This window comes from Protomyctophum parallelum, assembly GCF_964188405.1.
Source record: "Protomyctophum parallelum genome assembly, chromosome: 10".
NCBI lineage: Eukaryota > Metazoa > Chordata > Actinopteri > Myctophiformes > Myctophidae > Protomyctophum > Protomyctophum parallelum.
The window spans coordinates 35042872-35062386 of NC_139704.1; the positions used below are offsets into that span (position 1 = coordinate 35042872).

A 19515-nucleotide genomic window follows, 5' to 3' on the forward strand; every position below is an offset into this window, starting at 1 on the left:
ACACTTGAGACGCTCTGGTGGCACAGTAAAGTAGCTGTGCCCACCATTGCGGAGTCTAGGGGGGTTCGAATCCACCTCATCTGGCTTTTTTCGAGCATGTACACAAACACATTTGGCCCATGTTCGGGGTAGAGAAGCCGGGCAGGGAGGGTGATATATATATAGTCACTGCACATAATCCTAAGTAGTAGTAAGATGAAGGCTCTACATCCTCCCGGTATGTATGACATGTGACAATGTACAGAAATGTGTGTGGGGGGGGCAAAAAAAGGGGGAAAAAAGAAAAGAAAAAAAGATTGACAGGAACAGACAGACAGAAGAACAAGTACTGTACTTTACCTGATGTTTGTGGTTGTAAATAGAAATTGGGGATAAAAAGGGGCAAAAAAATAAAGAAAAAAATGATTGACAGGAACAGACAGACAGAAGAACAAGTACTGTACTTTACCTGGTGTTTGTGGTTGTAAATAGAAATAATTCCTCCCAGTCCACACAGACCAAAGCTAAACGAGGACAGACAAGATGTGATTTTGAAACGGAAGCCTTGTTGCGTTTTTATTTAGCTTGTTATGGGGGCATGGTTAAATCAATGTATTTAATGTCACGTTCAGTCATCCATGCTGGCGCTGTATAATACTACAAATATTAGCCGTCCCAAACGTCAGGCTCAACCGCCGCCTATCCAGTAGGGTGTTCCTTAAAACGCAAAGTTTTGAAAGTCTAAGCTCAAACCCCCTGAATTGGTTACACTAGTTGAGAAAACCCTCCTGGTGAATTCAGTTTCACCCCGAGGATCCCAGACTACGGCAGGGCATAAACGGTGCTAAAATTAATTTTAAGGATATCTTAACAAGGGGGGTGTCTATTTTATGTGTTTTTCTCCTAGGATTTCAAATCTGTGCTTACTTTTTGGATACAACCATTCTTACCTACATCATTTTGCATTTAAAAATGCCAATTTTAACCTTTCAAACCTCTTTCAATGGAAAAGTAGCCTATATGTGAAATCATTTTGCCAAAGCCTTTATATAATTATTTTATTTTTTAAAGTCGTAACATGAGAAGTGAGTAATGAATAACAACAACATAAGAAAAATCTGTGCAATAGAGTAAACAAATCAGTGCAATGGAGTAGACAACAGCGCTTCCAGGAGTACTGGCAGTTCATCGACCAGAGCCAGTTCGAGTCCGGTGATTCCCACCCCGATGTGCGTCCTCTGCTGGACCCTGTGGAAAAGGAATGGTTCCAGAGCACCCTCACCAACCACAAGGGCCTTCGGGACGACTACCGGGAGCTACTAGAATTGACTGTGATCTTCCTCGGCCAGATCCCCCCACGAGGAGTACGGTTCCTCGCCCCCGGACCCATGCACCACGCAAGGTGGATGTCCAAAGCCATCTACGCACTGAAGGTGTGGATGTTCCGGAGCCAATTCAAGCTCACAGAGAAGGAGGAGAAGGGCCTGCAGCAAATCGCCATCTTCCTCAGTCGCCTGTACGCAAAAGCCTGGACACTGGCTCCGGAGGCCGCAGCTGCCCCTCGACACGACCTGCAACTGCTGAAGGATCTGACGACCTACATGGACGATGTCAACCGGGATGTGGGCAAGGCAACTCTGACCAAGCTGCAAGGCCACCTGTGGTACCTCTCCGAGGAGCTTGTCGCTCTGGCAGTCTTCGACCCCATGGTCACGATGGAGGAGAAGAGGGGAATCCTCAATTCACTTCACACCACAGAGGGAGATGAATCTCCAGCGAAGCGCCCACAGCTACTGCCCAGCCAAGCCGTCTCTGGACTCCAGCTGCAAGATATGGCATCAACCAACACACGACAGTTCTTCCAGAAGCTGTGCCTGGAAGACGGGTTCCTCGACGCCGATGACCCACGACCTGGCTGGAGCGGGAAGACTTCTGTACAGCAGCGGCTTTTGTGCAGGGTATAGCGGTCATCAACGACCATGCGGAGCGAGGAGTTGCCCTCATCCAGGAATACAACCGCAAGCTCACCAAGGATGAGGAGCAACTGCAATTTCTCCTCCAAGTTGTCTCTTGTCATCGCGCAGAGTTCCCAGACTCCAGAAAGAAAACCATGGCTGTTGGCATGGCAGCCCAGAAGGAGGAGCAGGAGCACTAAGTGGGACGGGCCTGCAGGGAGCCTTGTGGATAAACTGCAGTTGCACTTGATTTACGTTGGGCTACAGCCACTAAAAATTATGTATTTGAGGTAGAATGACATTCTCCTTAAGCTTTTTGTTATAGTTTGATATATTTAACTGTGTAAAGAAGTAAGCATTTAAAACAATCCATTGCACTGAATTGTCTACTCCATTGCACTAATTTGTCTACTCCAGTGCACTGATTTGTTTACTCTATTGCACAGATTTTTCTTATGTTGTTATTCATTACTCACTTCTCATGTTACGACTTTAAAAAATAAAATAATTATATAAAGGCTTTGGCAAAATGATTTCACATATAGGCTACTTTTCCATTGAAAGAGGTTTGAAAGGTTAAAATTGGCATTTTTAAATGCAAAATGATGTAGGTAAGAATGGTTGTATCCAAAAAGTAAGCACAGATTTGAAATCCTAGGAGAAAAACACATAAAATAGACACCCCCCTTGTTAAGATATCCTTAAAATTAATTTTAGCACAGTTTATGCCCTGCCGTAGTCTGGGATCCTCGGGGTGAAACTTCAGGGTCCATGAGGAAGGAGTACATGTTGTCCGATTGAGGAAAAAATTCACCAGGAGGGTTTTCTCAACTAGTGTAACCAATTCAGGGGGTTGGAGCTTAGACTTTCAAAACTTTGCGTTTTAAGGAACACCCTACTATCCAGTCAGGATGCTCTCTGTGGTTCCTCTATGGAACCATGCCCCGATAATAAATATCCCAAGCAGGCAACAGCAACACATAAATAGTCGTGTAGGATAATTAAAATAGTCAACTTGATGAAGGGCTATAGTCAGTGGTTGCTATACAATTGTTACTTTTACATATTTTACGTGATTATGGTATTAATATGAATAATCTTGCATTGTCATTCAAGCTAATGTGTAATCCCTCCATTTTATGATATGCGTTTTGTTTATATATTTTTTTACAGAACAGTGTTTGTTATGAGCAGTAAGCCATAGTGTAAATAGGAGGTTATTGTTCCTTTGCATAGGCTCAACTTATGTAACTTAGATAGCATTTTATGTAGACATACAGTAGCACTCTATAGTATAGTGTATGCGCATAGCTTCATTATATAGATATTCCACTGTTAGGTTGTTTGCTTACGTATGATTCATGATAACATTTTTTATGTATGTGATATATTACCATGTTTTTGTTATTTTTCTTTAAGATTTAAAGATTTTTTTTAAATCACAGTTAAGCAACTTTACTTTGTATTGTATCCTTTTCTTTGTGTTACTTATCTCTATTGTTGGATGAACACCTCATTGAAGTTGGTATACTGTACATATAGTCCATTATGAAGGCATGGAACGCATTCAAAGCGCATTGGAACTGAATGCACCTTCATTACTGTAAAGTCGACGGTTGTCACTTAACTATTCATACAGTTTTAAACAGTTGAATTGATGAGATAATGTAATGTTTTTTTCTTTGTGCCTTTTGAAATAAAGACAAAAGTCCTGAAAATGAAGAACGTTCTCTCCACAATGTGTTGTGTGTTGTAGAGGAAGCTCCCATCGGTTACCATGAACACAAACGCATCCAACAGCAGCAGCAAACATATCTAAACCGAAAGCTGCTACGGTAACTAAACTGACCTTTTAACATAGATAAAATAAATAAATTTTTTAAAAAAAATAAAAGAGTGCCAACGTGGATTACACACTAACCCTTTTCAAGAGTGATTTGGCCATGGAAGATCCTCGTCAAACACATTTTCATTCAAAACAACACAAAAACAATTAATCCAGAGTGAAAACATCACAGCGCACACGTTACACCAGAGCAAAGAACAACGAAGAATCATAAATAATCATAATACCTCTCCATCATCTTCAGGGGGGTTCCTGGCACTGAGGCCGGGGCCACTGGAAAATATATGCAAAACATGTGTTCATTCTATCTGATAATAAATGCATTTTGTTCTCAGTCCCCCTGGCCAAATGAGATATAGTCTTCTGGACTATAGACAGGGCTATTTGTGTCTATGTTATAATGTTAGTAGCCTTTAGCCTATGCATGCGTGGGCATGCACACTAGGTTCTGGTTCTATTTTATGTAGAAGTTAAACATCAGCAGGGTCACCACTGTCTCTGCTAACACAATCTGAGAACCCATCGTCAAACAATAAAGGAAAAACAGCGCCCTCTTTGACAGTCAACAGTCTGTTGAGAGACTACTGCTAAACTGATCATGAGCTAAACCTAGAAGTGTGTTACATCACCATCCCCTGGTGGACAAACTTGTAAACAGCATGACATGCAGTATATAATGCATAATGAACTGTGAACAGATAAAGCAACAAGAGACATCCTCATCCTTACATACCGGTAAGTAATAGGAAGAATATGAACATGAGGCAGGCGCCATCTGTAATCTAGTAAGAGAGTAATGACACTCTGTTGACTCCCCTTGCAAGTGTAACAATGGAATGCGGAAGTGCTCGTCCTATCTCAATGGGATAGTTCCAGCCATAGGAGCAATGATTGGAACTATATAGCATAGGCACCCGGGCTTTGCGGCGAGATCAAAGCGTTTCGCCACTCTTACTAGATTACTCTGAGTATCACATGCATGCTAAACAGACTAGACTGAGGGACAGCTTCTGCTGCACATCTATTTATTCACTCATAATTAAATATATCTACCTGCTGCACTTTAGACCATGCTCTGCTTTTCCCCCCCACTTTTCTTCACTATTCACCAGTGGTAGAAGGTATTTTAACACGTGGTGATGTTGAAGCGTGGGCGGGGCTCTGCTGGAAATGACATACATCAAACATATCAGATATCAGTGATTCACTGGTGTGTTACCTCGAACTTTACTATGCTCTGCTCTCTACCTGTCCTCAAACGAGCATGACAGTGTAATCAAAATAATAATGGTCAGATCATCGCATACAGACAGATTATTTATTTACTGCGGAGAGAACACATGTTTGACTGATCACTCGTCACTCTCGTGGTGTTTTCCCCCCTCTCCCTCATGGTTCCATAAGGATATGTAGGCTACAGGAGAAGGAGAAGTAGTCCGCACACTGTTTGTAGCTCCCACAGGAATTGTATTAGGTATAAGGATGACAACGTTTCGACCCCTTATGGGCCTTCGTCAGGTGGCCTTGGCCTCGTTTAACAGCCACGGCAATGTTATGATGATGAAGATTGTTGTCAGAACTTTGCTCTCTTAATACCCTGACGCGTTCACTTGTTCCAGCTTATTGTTCCACCTTGTTTCAGGAATACACAAAATACACATTAAAGAAGCAGCCAAACTGCAAATAAGTTTGCCATGGATAATGCTTGGTCACTGTCACATGAGACACACACTAGCTGTTTCAGTAATATGTCCTTCTTCTATAGGTCCCTACAAATCCATTACACACTTTGTGTATATTATGTGTGAAAGATTCCACTCCCCTTAACGCCCAGTCCACCACAATTCACAGTGCATCTACTGTACTAGTTCAGTTGTAACAATTATCCCCAACTTGCATAGTTGTGGACTGGGCTTATATTAAAAGGTCCAAGGATTGATTGCTTGACTTATTGGTAGCTTATTTACCTTCTATAAGAGTTCGGGTGTCCATAATAAACTATCAGGAAATTGTCACAACAGTCCTGCTTATAATATATTTTGTATCTCTATGTCACTGGATTTCCACTAAACTCAAGTCAGATTGCAGAATGTGTGATGTGGATGAAGAATACAGTGGTCAGCTGGAAGTGCGAGACGTTCCGGGGTACGTTTGCACTTCCTCCCCACATATTTGTGTGTTGTCAGTCACTGCTGTTGTATCCTACTAGCTCACCTACCAGTGATGAGCCCCCACCAGGGCTCTCAAACTACACGTAGATGAATGTGAATACAGATAGAATATAAACATACATACATACATTGTAGCCTACTCTGTATAGTAAAATTGTCTTAGACAAATCCTATTTAGTTTTCATTGTTAAAGCTCTTTTGTAAAAGTTTGGTTAGTGTATTTTAACCTGGTTTATATCCTAAATACATTTATATTTAGATCTTTATTTTATTGACTTGGCTATTTTTACCTGGGTTACACCTGCTCTATTAAGACACTTGTGGGCTCCATCTTGCGCCACCCTTATCCCTAAACGTATTTGCCATTTTTTACTATTTTTTAATTAGTTCAACTAGCCAATCTACATCGAGACATTGTGAGCTTGTAGATCAGTTATTTTAACTATTTTAAAAGGGGGTTTTTTAAGTACAAAATGGCAAATTTGTTTAGGGATAAGGGTGGCGCAAGATATAGCCCTGTGTATATGATCCTCAGGTTGTGGGTTCGAATCCAGACATGGATGACGATCAAATGACGATGTTTGAGAATCAATGTGTTGATAAGAAGAGGCAGCTGTGGGTAGAAAGACTGCCTGGCAAGCCAAAGGTCCTGGGTTTGAATCCTGGTCCTGGCAAGGCCCTAACGGTACCGCTCTGCTCTTCTGACAAACAGAGTTTTCCCTGTGGCATTAAAGCAGCACTACTTTTTTGGAGTGTCAATAGTCAATGGCAGATATTGGCACGTCAAAAAATCAAATCACTTCCACCTAGAAACTCCATTCCAACTTTTTATAATTCAGCTTACTGTGGAGACACATGCTGGAACTTTTTACTTACTGTTTTGTAGTTTCTGAGTTATTTAACTTAATTAAACACCCAATGCATTCTCAATGGCAATAGCACAAACTTTGGCATGCTACTAGTCCTAATTACACCTAGAAACTCCATTCCAACTTTTTATAATTCAGCTTACTGTGGAGACACATGCTGGAACTTTTTACTTACTGTTTTGAAGTTTCTGAGTTATTTAACTTAATTAAACGCCCAATGCATTCTCAATGGCAATAGCACAAACTTTGGCATGCTACTAGTCCTATACTATACTTACACCTAGAAACCCCATTCAAACCTATTTAGGTTCATCTAACGGTGGACATGAAAAGGAATCTTTGAAATGTTTCATAGTTTTAGAAATATAGTGCTTTCAAATTTGAGAAATGTATAATGGGGCTCAATGGCAGATATTGGCAAAAAGAAAATCACTTTCACCGTGGTGGAAAATAACGAAGAGCGCCCGTCTCTTTCTCTCTCTTTCTCTGGTGCAATAACAGCGAGCCCGTGTGTGTGTGTGTGTGTGTGTGTGTGTGTGTGTGTGTGTGTGTGCGTGTGCGTGTGCGTGTGCGTGTGCGTGTGCGTGTGCGTGTGCGTGTGCGTGTGCGTGTGTGTGTGTGTGTGTGTGCAGTAACGGTAAGACTATAGTCTACTCTACTACACTACAGTAATTGTAACTTGTGAAAACACAAAAACATACCAGGCCAGTCAGAGCAGCGTTATGGACTAAATGCAGCTGTAGGCTAACGTTCGTCATTAGAAGAAAATCGTTCATTTGAGAGTGTCACTCAAGCCCCCAGACTGTAGTGCCCCCATAGGCTACTTTTGCAGTCCAGTTGGGTATGGGTGCTGGTTGGTTCCAAATCCCAAGACAATTTGAAGTTCAGATTAATCACCACTAGAGAGCACTGAGTGTCAAGAATTGAAATGGCAGTGGAGTGTTGAGGTAGCTAGGGTAGGGACCATAGACTAAAAATAAATAGGTAGGGAGTCTAGGGACCCATGTAGTTTTATGTTAAAACTAGTCTAAATATCTCCCTATTAGTAATCATTGTTACACTAGTGTTTGTTCAGTTCAGTAACATGGGACTGTTTGTCTCCTCTTTCGTAAACATAAAATACATTTTACATCGATTGACTGAGAGATGTACAGATGTAAATACCGGTAGTATAGGCCTACACAAAGAAACGAATTTTGAACTGGAACTTTATACATTTTGAATCTGATAAATAGGTAGACCTACTCTCTGAAATTGGCAACCTTTAGCCGACCTGGAAACGTATTTTTTGTTCATTAGAGACAGCTCGACTATCAATACACCCCACTGAATAAACTCCTATAGGCCTATATTACTTTAAGACTGTCCGTCAGTCTTAATGAGCAATCAAATAAATAGCAGGTAAAGAGAAACAAACACATAGCCTATAGTTATAGGCTAGACAGGCTGAATAAACTTTTCTCAAAATAGTCAGCTGAGGAAGCTGCATAGCTCCATCATACAGTAGCCTTTATGAATCACGTAACTAAAATATAAAATCTGAGAGCCTGAGGGATTTGAAATGTCAATGTAACTGTAGCATGCTGCGTGCCTGGTGTGTGTGTGTGTGTGTGTGTGTGTGTGTGTGTGTGTGTGTGTGTGTGTGTGTGTGTGTGTGTGTGTCTGTGTGTGTGTGTGTGTGTGTGTGTGTGTGTGTGTGTGCGTGCGTGCGTCCCGCAGTGTGCACCGATCCTGTTTTCTCTGTGATTTACATATAGCCTACGTTTATAGCTATGTGTAGTAGTCATCCGTCTGACACAACACAACACAACTTCAAGCTGAATGCAGGCAGGGCAGGCTCCCACAAAACTGACGTATTTTGCGCATTTCCTGCACCAAACAGACAGAGCGAGAGAGAGAGAGTTGGGGGAGGCAGGCAGAGGATTACTGTGGTCTCCAGAAGGTTACTAGCAACCTGCTGGTTAAGGCAGACCTTCAGGCAAGTGGGGAATGTGGAGCTCATCATTGCCTTCTCCTCAGTAGACTGTTACAGCTGCTGTCCTGCAGGCTTGGACACACAAGCCTGTAAGAACACACTGTTCTCTTGATGTTAAGAAATTTGACCTTTATCTATTGATACCCCTGAAATTCATTCTGTTCTTGTCATATCTTTGGTCACGTCATATGTCCAATTATGTATTCTCTATGTGTGTAATAAACATTAGAACTAGCCATGTGATACTGTCTGGTGTCATTTTGCTCTGCGTGCATGTGACTCAACTGAAACATCACTCACCACCCTAGTTAGATGGAAACTCTTAAGGGGCCACATGGGTGGTCAACCAAAATCACAACAGTGTATGCCACACTGACACATGATGCACTCACCCACTTCAATTGTAGAGAATATGGTGAAAACTGAAAGATGACTCATCTTAACATAAAAATGTGTTATCACCTTTTCCACATTTCTGTAGACGGTATCCGGAATGATCGATTCGCCTGAAAACACGCTCGGGCTCATTTCCCCCCCTGAGCAAGACATTTAACCCTAACTGCTCCCTCCTTTGCGATCCTCTGTGGGCTGTTTGAAGTTCCCCGCAGGACGAAAAGAGGTCATGGAATGCCATTCCACAGGTCTTGAGAGCTGCAGCCTCCGTGGACAATTTTTAAGAACCTGTTCTGGTTCAACACTACTGTTTAAACAAGCATGTGGAATGTCTATAGTTGATTTGTTTGCTTTTTGTGTTTTTGTTGTTTTTAATAATTTGAATGCTATGTTTTTGTTGGAACAAGAGATGTTCAGGAGGCGGAGGAACACACATTGACCCTGCCCTTCACGCCACTCTCCGCCCTCCACGCAAACCTGTCCCCTTTTATACCTGCCCAGTACCAGCCAGAATCCTTCATGTTTCGCCCGCCTCTCTGCGTCGCACACTAGCCGCCTTCCTACAGGCTTCTCGCATCCCACCCCCACCCCATCACCTCCATAGTAGCTCCTTCCCCCGCTCCCCTCAAAGGAGCTTATCGGCACTAGGAATACTGCATTCACACAAAGTGGAACAAACGGTTAAAACAAAACTCTCTCTCCTCCTCAGGTTCCTGCTGGGGGGTGATCGTCCATGCGCACCGTAAGACGAACGCCATACGACGAACGCCATACGACGAACGCCATACGACCTCCTCCCCAAAGACTCCAGAGTCGGCGACCCCCCCTGGAAACTGAACACCCGAAATCCTTCCTTCATCCCTCCATTTCCTTACTGTCAAAAAATCCTTAAACCTCCCCAATGGTGTTATCTCCAACTAGTGAAAATGTATAGCCTAATTACTTCAACAGAGTTGTTGAACATGTCTCACCATGCAGGCAGGTCATCCATCCATCCATCCATCCATCCATCTTCAACCGCTTATCTGTAGTCGGATCGTGGGGGCAACAGCTCCACCAGAGTGCTCCAGACTTCCCTCTCCAGAGCAACATTAGTGACTTCCTCCTGGGGGATTCCGAGACGTTACAAGGCCAGTGAGTCGATGTATTTCCTCCAACTGCGCCTTGGTCTGCCCCGGGGTCTCCTCCCAGTGGGACGTGCGTCGAGGACCTCCCTAGGGAAGCGCTTGAGAGGCATCCTAACCAGATGGCCGAACCACCTCAGCTGACTCCTTTCCAGGCGAAGGAGCAGCGGTTCTACTCCGAATCTCTCTCGTGTGACTGAACTTCTCACCCTATCTCTAAGGGAGATGCCAGCCACCCGTCGAAGAAAACTCATTTCGGCCGCTTGTATTCACAACCTTATTCTTTCGGTCATGACCCACACTTTCATGACCATAGGTGAGAGTAGGAACGAAGATTGCTCTGTAGACAGAGAGCTTTGCCTTCTGGCTCAACTCTCTTTTCGTCACAGCGGTGCGGTACAGCGACAGCAATACCGCCCCCTGCTGCTCCGATTCTCTGGCTGATCTCCTTCTCCGTCCTCCCCTCACTCGTGAACAAGACCCCGAGATATACTTGAACTCCTTCACCTGGGGTAATGCCAGGCAGGTTATGTAATTTGTTAATGAGGTAATAAAACGTGGCACTACACTGGCTATGATGATATTAGAGACTATATGGATTATGAGGGTGCTGTTGTTAAAGATAAAGAAACCTTTATTGTCCATTAGATCTAGCATAAAATGAAAATTAGCATTTGGCACACTGGCAGTCTGGCAAGTTTTAAGCCTGCTCTTAAACTTATAGGGTGTCTGCCTCAGTGCCTCCTGGACCAAACCTGAAACCTGGACCAGACCTTAAAGTTCTCTCTTGGAGATTCAGGAGCGTGGTATAACAATATAGCATATAGGAGAGAGAACAGGCAAACGTTAATCATTCAAAAACAACAATTCTTCTACATTCTTCTAATCTCTCTCATTGTGTCCCTTACTCCCTCAGCCTTATGTTCCCCCAGCCCTATGTTCCCTCAACCAAGTGTAATAGTGTAGTAGTGTAATAGTGTAATAAGTGTAGTAGTGTACAGTAATAGGTTAATAAGTGTACTAGTGTAATAGTGTAATAACTTAATAAGTGTAATAGTGGACGACTTCTTGTAAATTGGTAAGTAATGCTGATGTTTATTAACAATAATGTAACTCTTGGTTACATTACATTATTGCATTATGCAATATTATACAGTTCGACTGTTCGTGCACACTGACTGCAGTCAGGCAGGGCCTTGTCGAATTTTACAGTGTAGCAGCACACTGAACGCATCCCGGTAGTGGGCGTGTCAGTCGTGTACAGTGAGCACAGCCTCAGACCGACAGCTCTAGAGAGAGAGAGAGAGAGAGAGAGAGAGAGAGAGAGAGAGGGGTGAGAACAGCGAGCGGCAGCAGCAGTCAGTCAGTCACGGACACCGTAAAGAGTAAAGACATGTCGGAAAGTGGGTGTGAGGGAGCCGCGGGGGCCCAGAACGGCAGCACCACGGAGAACGACGGACCAAGCAGGCCGAGCGTCGGCAACAAAGTGACCGTGGTGCTGGGGGCTCAGTGGGGCGACGAGGGGAAAGGGAAAGTCGTGGATCTCCTGGCACAGGACGCGGACATGGTGTGCAGATGTCAGGTAAGGTTCTTAGTACAGTACGCGCTGTCCCGGGTTCACTGTTCGTGTTTTACATCCGGCAGGTATCTGCTGTCCTCTGCCGCCGTTTTACTGGACTGATTCTGAGCTCGACTCCCAGCCAAGGCTGGAGCTGGAGGTGAATTCGCTCCTATCCCGCATTTTTATGTTGCCATGTATCTTTTGCTAATGTCACCTTGAATCCTTTGCTAGCTTCATTTTGCTCCACAGACTGCTGTAATTATGGTCGTGATATATTGTGTTGTGTCTTTTACACGTCCTTAAACATATCTGCTGCCGTGCTGTGTGTGGTTCTCAAGGTAAAACGTCAGCCATGCAACTGAAGTGGTCCAGGAGGTGAATCAGATAAGACATGTTTTGTTGATGGCAGTTGAGTTACACCGAAATTGGCGACCTGTCTAAAACTGTGACAGTCTGTACAGAGCTTTGCAACTGACCTGCTCGCTGTCGGGACGCGAGTGAGCGTTAGCGAGGATGGCATTTCGACCACATATCCTGCAGTGCAGGACACAGTCATTGTCATTTCGCCTGGATTTCTAGTGGATTTGGTATCAAAGTCCCCAAATTCACCAGAACACAGTCCTTACATCTATGTTAAAAAGGTTTCGGAGGACCCCCAGACCCTGGCTTGGCCGCGTCTGGGCAGTGCATGCAATCATACAGAGATGTCACTTAAATAATTAATGGTTTATTAAAGATGGGTCTTACACTATACCCATCATTTTCCAATGTTAGTAAAGCCTGATAAAAGTATCATACTCCCCGAATTCACTAGAACACAGGACATTTTACATCTACTCTGTTAAAAAGTCCAATGTTGGCACTGGTGGTAATGACTAATGACGAATGAGGCAAACTTACGAAACCCAAGTAAAAGCGAAACCCAGTCAGAAAGCAATAGTCAAACTTGTTGAAACTTCAAATACATCTATGATAGTCCATAGGTCACATCTATGATCCAAGGCTAGTCAAATGGTAATAATAGACATTTTCAGCCTTTTTGTAACCTGACAAAAGGAAAGCAAAAATACAATCATGATGTAATATGATTTGACCTGAACTAAACTGAGTCAAACTCCACCTTCCCAGAAGTTCCCACCTTTGTGCTCACACACAGTAAAGCATGAATTTGGACCCCGCACATAATTTGTTATACATTACCAATTTTGGTGTAACATGCTCAGAGGAAGCAATGAAGCCAAAATCCGAGAAATGTTGCAGAAGCAAGTTGTTTATCTTGAGTTTATCCTTGTGTGTTGAACTTGACAGCCTCACCAGTTAAACACATTTTGCTGGTTTGCGTGCACTGGTTTTGCCCAGGCTTCCAGTGAACTGTGGGAGCCCTACATGAGCTTGTATATCTACTATTTGTGGCACATCATCGTACGAAGCATTATAAATAATCATGCTTATCATATCATTGCAGACAGAGCCTGGTTGGGAGGGGCTGACGTAATGTAAAACATGTGATAAGTTGACATTACCTAATGTTAATTTACATGATTGGCAGCACACTGTAACCCAAAACTCATTCTGAATCCGATGTGTGCCTTGTCAACGGTCGTTACACACAACTAAGGCAACAATGTCTTTCATTCACTACCAGCACTGCACAGCACCTCGAAAGACAAGCTATGTGTACGTCTTCTCACACCAACAAACTAGAAAATAAAAATACTTAATCTGTGACCAAAAGAGATGTTACGTTTGGGTTTGTTTCAGAGAACAGTGAAAAGCAACACACAAAGCAGTTTGTGTGGTCAGGATTGTTATAATGTGACACACGAGTCACAAGTTAAGAATTGCAATAGCTTACATGGTTATTAAAATGTTATCTGGTCAGTGCTGCTGGGGTAACTCTGTTATATACAGCTCCATCTCAATGAATTAGAATATTGTGTAAAAGTTCATTTCTTCCCCTAATATAATTCAAAAAGTGAAACTTTCATATATTCTCAATTAATTGTGAACTAGTTTTTTTGTTTTAATCTTAGCGTACAGCTCATGAAAATAAAAAAAATCCAACAACAACGTAGTCACAGCTACAACAAGATACTGTATCATTGAATGACAGCAAGGACAACATGAAAGCATACACACAAAATAGAATAAGGTATGCCAAAGGTAATTAAGAAAAAGCCTTAACGTAAAGGTGGGTTTTTAGAAGGGACTTAAAACATGACACAGATTTTGCAAGTCTTAAATTAATAGGTAGGGCCGGGGCGTTCCATAATTTGGAAGCCCGGATTGCAAATACCCTGCCACCTTTTGTGTTAAGATGGGCTGTGGAGGTCTCAAGGAGGGCTTTGTCTGAGGACCTGAGTGAAGTAGGCTTATAGAGCGTCGCAGTCCCTCCCCCTTTCAGAACAACGAACGGCCCAGGAAATGAAAACGCAATGCATTTCCCCATAGGCAGTTCTTATTTAATTTATTTAAAGACCTTTTAAGCGTCGTACGAAGCCAACTCTTGTCGTGACAAATCATGACAACACACACAATATTTTGGACCAAACAAATAATTACAAAGAAGAAAAACAACAAAGAAAGTCTTGTAACCTGCCTTTTTTGTCCACTTTCTAATTCTTTGTTTGGCCCGAAATATTCTGTGTGTTGTGTTTTAAAATAAATTAAATAAGAACTGCCTATGGGGAAATGCATTGCGTTTTCATTTCCTGGGCCGTTCGTTGTTCTGAAAGGGGGAGGGACTGCGACGCTCTATAGGGAGCCAGCATGTCAGAGACATACTGGGGAGCCTGACCATTTACAGCTTTAAAAGTAAAAGGTGTTATGGAAGCCCAGGTTTGCTTTGATAACAGCTGTGTATGCATTTGTATTGTTGAGTCTTATATGTCTCACACCTTCCTCTTGACAATACAACCTAGATTCTCTGTGGGGTTCAGGTCAGGCCATTTGGCTGGTCAGTTATACCATGGTCAGTAGTAAGTTACTAGTAGTTTTGGCACTGTGGGAAGGTGCCAAATCGAGCTGGAAAGGAAAATTAGCATCTCCATGAAGCTTGTCAACATACTGAAGCACAATATACTCTGATGGAGTTGAGAGATGGCTGTGTTGAAACCAAGTTTTCACTGTTTTTATTTTATTTTCATGAGCTATTAGTATGCCATAATCATCAAAATTAAAACAAAAAAAAGGTTTTAAATACTTTATGCACAATGAATTGAGAATATATGAAAGTTTCACTTTTTGAATTATATTCCGGAAGAAAATGTACTCTTACACAATATGCTAATGAATTGAGATGGAGCTGTGTATATATAATCTCTCATTGGCATCAAGCTGTACACAGTGACAGTGACTCATGTGTGATAGTATTGAGAGTCATGAGGCCTGAAAATAACATGCACAGTGTATTTGTGTATGTACCGTATATGTTTTCCAGCCCAGCTTAAACATCTTCTAAGATATCGGGCCCCCCCTCTTTGAGCCCATGCCAGGGACCGGGTTGATGAAATACCTTGGCACTTCCTTTTGCTCTGCTCAGCCCCACAGCCATGCTTCCCCTGGCTGTGTCCTTACGGATTTTCCAGAGCAAGATCTCTTCTAATAATGGCTGAATTCCCTGCCGCTACATCGACATGATCCTCATTCCTCGTAAAAAAGAAATAGCTTGCGTATTTACTAGTCGATGGATATATTTTAAACTAGAACTGCACTCTGTCGAGTGCATACTTGCTTGTTGCACACTAGTAGTAAATAATAAATGGCCTACTAGTGCGCAAGCAGAGCGCGCAAGTACTTTCAACTGCTACAAACTGTCAAATCTCAGTTTCTCTGGGAAGGAATGTTTGAAATGTTGAATTATTATGTACATATAATTATGTATACATGTATGTAATATATATTATATTACATATATTATTATACCGTGGATGCAGAGGTCATTGTTTTATTGCGTCCCTTAACTATAAACTGCGTTTTGGGATGCAAAATGCACCCTATTTTAATCTCTGCAGCATTACATCACCTAATCAACATGAGTTACTTTAATATATTAACACCCCTCACTTCACACGGGTGTGATTTTTGTCCTACAGAAACATTAAATTCCCATTGACAATAAATGGAGAATATTACGTCATAGTGTCTGAGCAAATAGTCATTAGGTCTAGTTTACGATAAGAGCACCCCTCACTTCACACAGGTGATGGTAAATAATTCCACGCTGGGAGACCTGCTACTGAGAGTGTCTAACCGGAACTACTGGAAGTAGCGCCCATGGAAGAAGTTATGTTGATGTTTTATATCTGTTTACATTCCTGTGTTTGAAACCTGGATTGGAAGGTCTCTTCTTACATTACAGAGCCTTTGCAGGGGCCGGCCCTTCACTGTGGAACTCACTCCCAACTCACATCAGAGCTGCACCCACCTTCGATTCGTTCAAAAGCACACTCAAAACCCATCTTTTCAGACTGGCTTTCCCTACATAACACCCCCCCAAACACACCTTTTCTTTGCCCACCTTTGGTTTCTAGTTTTTAACTTTTTAACTAGTTTATTTTCTAATAAAATTGTTTTTCTTTTTCTGTTCTGTAAAGCGACTTTGAGTACCTTGAAAAGGTGTATAAATTGTATGTTTTATTAGTGTGGTTGCCCAAAGGGCAAACAGACTATAGTTATTGTCACACTTTCTTATTTTCCTTTTACCGGGGGAACCTACCTAACTTCCGCTGTGATTGGCCAAGCTTTGCATAATGTTTGTAGTAGCTAATTGGCTGTTGTTGGTTACGTAAACAATCCATGTTTTACAATAGTTTATGAAGACATGAATTCCCTTGCAGGGGCAGAAGACCAAACTATTCAAGGGTTATAGACATTTTCAAGCGACTGCGGCAACCACACTTTGCAATTTTTCAAAATTGCGACTTTTCTAGTTATTATTATTATTACATTACTTTAGAGTCTCCTATATGCTTATAACTCTTATACTAGCCTTGATCAAAACACCTGAGCCATGCCAACTGGATGGGATATACTGTATGATATACAGGAGTACTGTAGGTGTCAGTGTGGAGGAGGCATTGCAGTCAGTCGATGCCAAACGCCTGTGCTAGTCGATCCCCAATCCATTCGTCATTGCAAATTGAACATCTTGAGAGATTAATAGTCAAGCCCTAATAACGGCAAAGGCCTCATAAATATAATATAAGTTTGCCTAATGAATGAGTAAAACCTTATCTGGGAAATTGAGATACCTTAGAAATCGTTTGAGGTTTGCTCGGGTTCAGGCAAGCCCCCGCAGTGACTCAGTGAGGCTCTCCAACGTTGAAGCACTCGGCCCTACAGGTCAGAGGTGGGACTGCGGGCGGACCTGTGGAGTTATGACGAGGAAACCCAGTGCCGCTGGAGTTTAACATTGAGCGCCCGTTTGCACTTCCGCATTCGAAAAAAAATGTGGAAGTGGACTCCACTGAGCAACTTCCACTGAAATGAATAGCAGGTCTCCAACTCTATGGGTTCAGGCCCGGCAACGGGGAATGAGAAACCCACTCCCAAGAGACTGTGCTAGTTTACTTACTCTACTGGTTCGATTTTAACCTCTTGCAGCTTAACAAGTCTCAGCAGTCTTCCCTCTTGCTTTGACACTATGCATGGCATTGACAACAGGTTGACATAGCAAAGATTCTCTACAGCCAAGGAGCTGTCACTGCTGCTGGGCTCTCGCCAAGGATGGAGGCATGTAAAAATAAACCACTTACTGGCAGCATTGCTGCACAGCTCACACACCCCTTCTCTGTCATGGTATGTGTGTGTGGGGGGGGGGGGTATAATGTGTTGCAGGAAGTCGGTGGGCTTGACGGGGTGAGGGAGCAATAGCTTGCACGTTGGATGAGATTGTGTTCATCTTTTTATAAAACAAGCCTCGCCAGCACTTCCAACTGGGTGTTCCTTACAGAAAACACCTCTCGAAGAACTCGTGAGTGCACGTGGAGGTTTTAGGTCGAAGTGAGGGGGGGGGGCAGTGAAGGTTAGCTGGCAGTAGCATTATTGAGATAGCACTCGTCTTGCTCTTTGGGAGTTGGTTAGTCAGTGGGCGTTGGCTAAACTGCATTTGGTTCCGTGCTTCTTTAATGAGATAAATGGAGGGAGTGTGTGCTATTATACTGTACGCATGAATTCAATAATGCATAAAATGTACCCAATGTGCCCAATACATGTTTGGAAAGATACACTCTTAGTCAGTGGTGTACCTGCTACACCACAGTGACCACACATGTGTGTTAAGAGTGTAGTCGAAACAGCTTTCTTTCTTTCTTTCTTTTTAACTTTTCCACTCCCACTTTAGTTGTTATGCCACCCCCCTCCCACCACTACCATCCCATGTGTACAGTCCCTGTCTGTCACTATAAACCCCTTTTGTCTTTGGGGAATTGGGAGTAGACATTCAAGTCCCCTCCGATACACAGTCGCCAGCCACTTCACCTGACAGTGAGGAGTTTCACCGGGAGGGTGTAGTCGTAGTGCATTTGGAGGAACACGCTATCTGACCTAGTTCTGCTCCCTGATGAACAAGGCGCACAGACCAACCTGTAGGAGTTGCCAGACAGTGAGTGCAGTGACAAGAGTTCACCCTCCCCAACCGGCTTCCCACGTGCGATCGCGAACACAATAGAGAGTATGCACATGCATGATTTTCCCCATCAGGACACGCCCCCTGCCCCCCCCTCATCTAGACTGAGTGGCAAAACATTGAGCAGCATGGGGTGTTGGAGTTTGGAAGCGCTTGTTGTTGGAAATCACTCAACCGTCCTGCGTACCACCTGTTTCTAAATGTCACATAATGCCGGAGGCAACAAAGAGTGAAAACAAGCACTTCCAAACTCTGACAAATGCAGGGCATTTCTTGACAGAAAGTAGCTCATAACGTTTCTATGGTGGATTTTCATGAAACTAAAACTTTGCAGATAGAAAGAGGTTAATTCAAGCTTTTCGTACAGCTGTTGATGAGTTTAACATTGTTTAATGCAATCAGACAGGACGTTTCTGTTTGGACGAATGGGCTGTCAAGGCCAGGAAGTAGTTTTTTGCCACTCAGTGGGCGTTCCCGCATAACTTCCAGGTATACACGCGCACACCCTCTCTATAGTGTCCATTGCTCCGAGTCCGTTCCAGCCCTCCATTGTATGCATTGCAGTAACAGTTTCATACAGTCTCCCAAATAGTGAGTGACATTGTTGTTTCAGTGTAACTTAGGTCATGCCCCGTTAACCATCCCTAGAGAGGGTCACAACCAGCTGCCCTGCACTGGTTGACCTTTGTGGCTAAAAAGGCTTTCTTCACTCTCTGTTATCCCCCCGCTTAAGCTATACTCCTGCTATAAATATGTCACCACTTCCTTCCCCGTATGATTTGTTGACAAATCAATATGGCTCTTATAATATTGCCCCAGACTTGACGTCTAAATTTAGGACATAATTGAATTGATGCCATTGAGGTCTCAGAGAGTTTGCTTTCTGACCATGCTATGCTGGTATTTTACTCGACATGATTTTAATCATCGGCGTATCAGCTTTATGAAGGCATCTCTGAAGATTATGGACATTCAGAGACACAGTGCACATACCCTCTTGACTTATACCTAGCC

At 42.9% G+C, this 19515-nt stretch overlaps 1 protein-coding gene across 1 annotated transcript in view; it reads left to right on the forward strand.

Moving 5' to 3' along the window:
• Positions 1-11650: 11650 nt before the first annotated feature.
• The window catches only part of adss2 (adenylosuccinate synthase 2), a 38724-nt gene continuing 30859 nt past the window's right edge, over positions 11651-19515 (forward strand). The window contains exon 1 of the mRNA XM_083775365.1: positions 11651-11894. Coding sequence (XP_083631491.1) covers positions 11706-11894 — 189 coding nt within the window. The 5' untranslated portion in view covers positions 11651-11705. The remainder of the gene's footprint in view (positions 11895-19515) is intronic.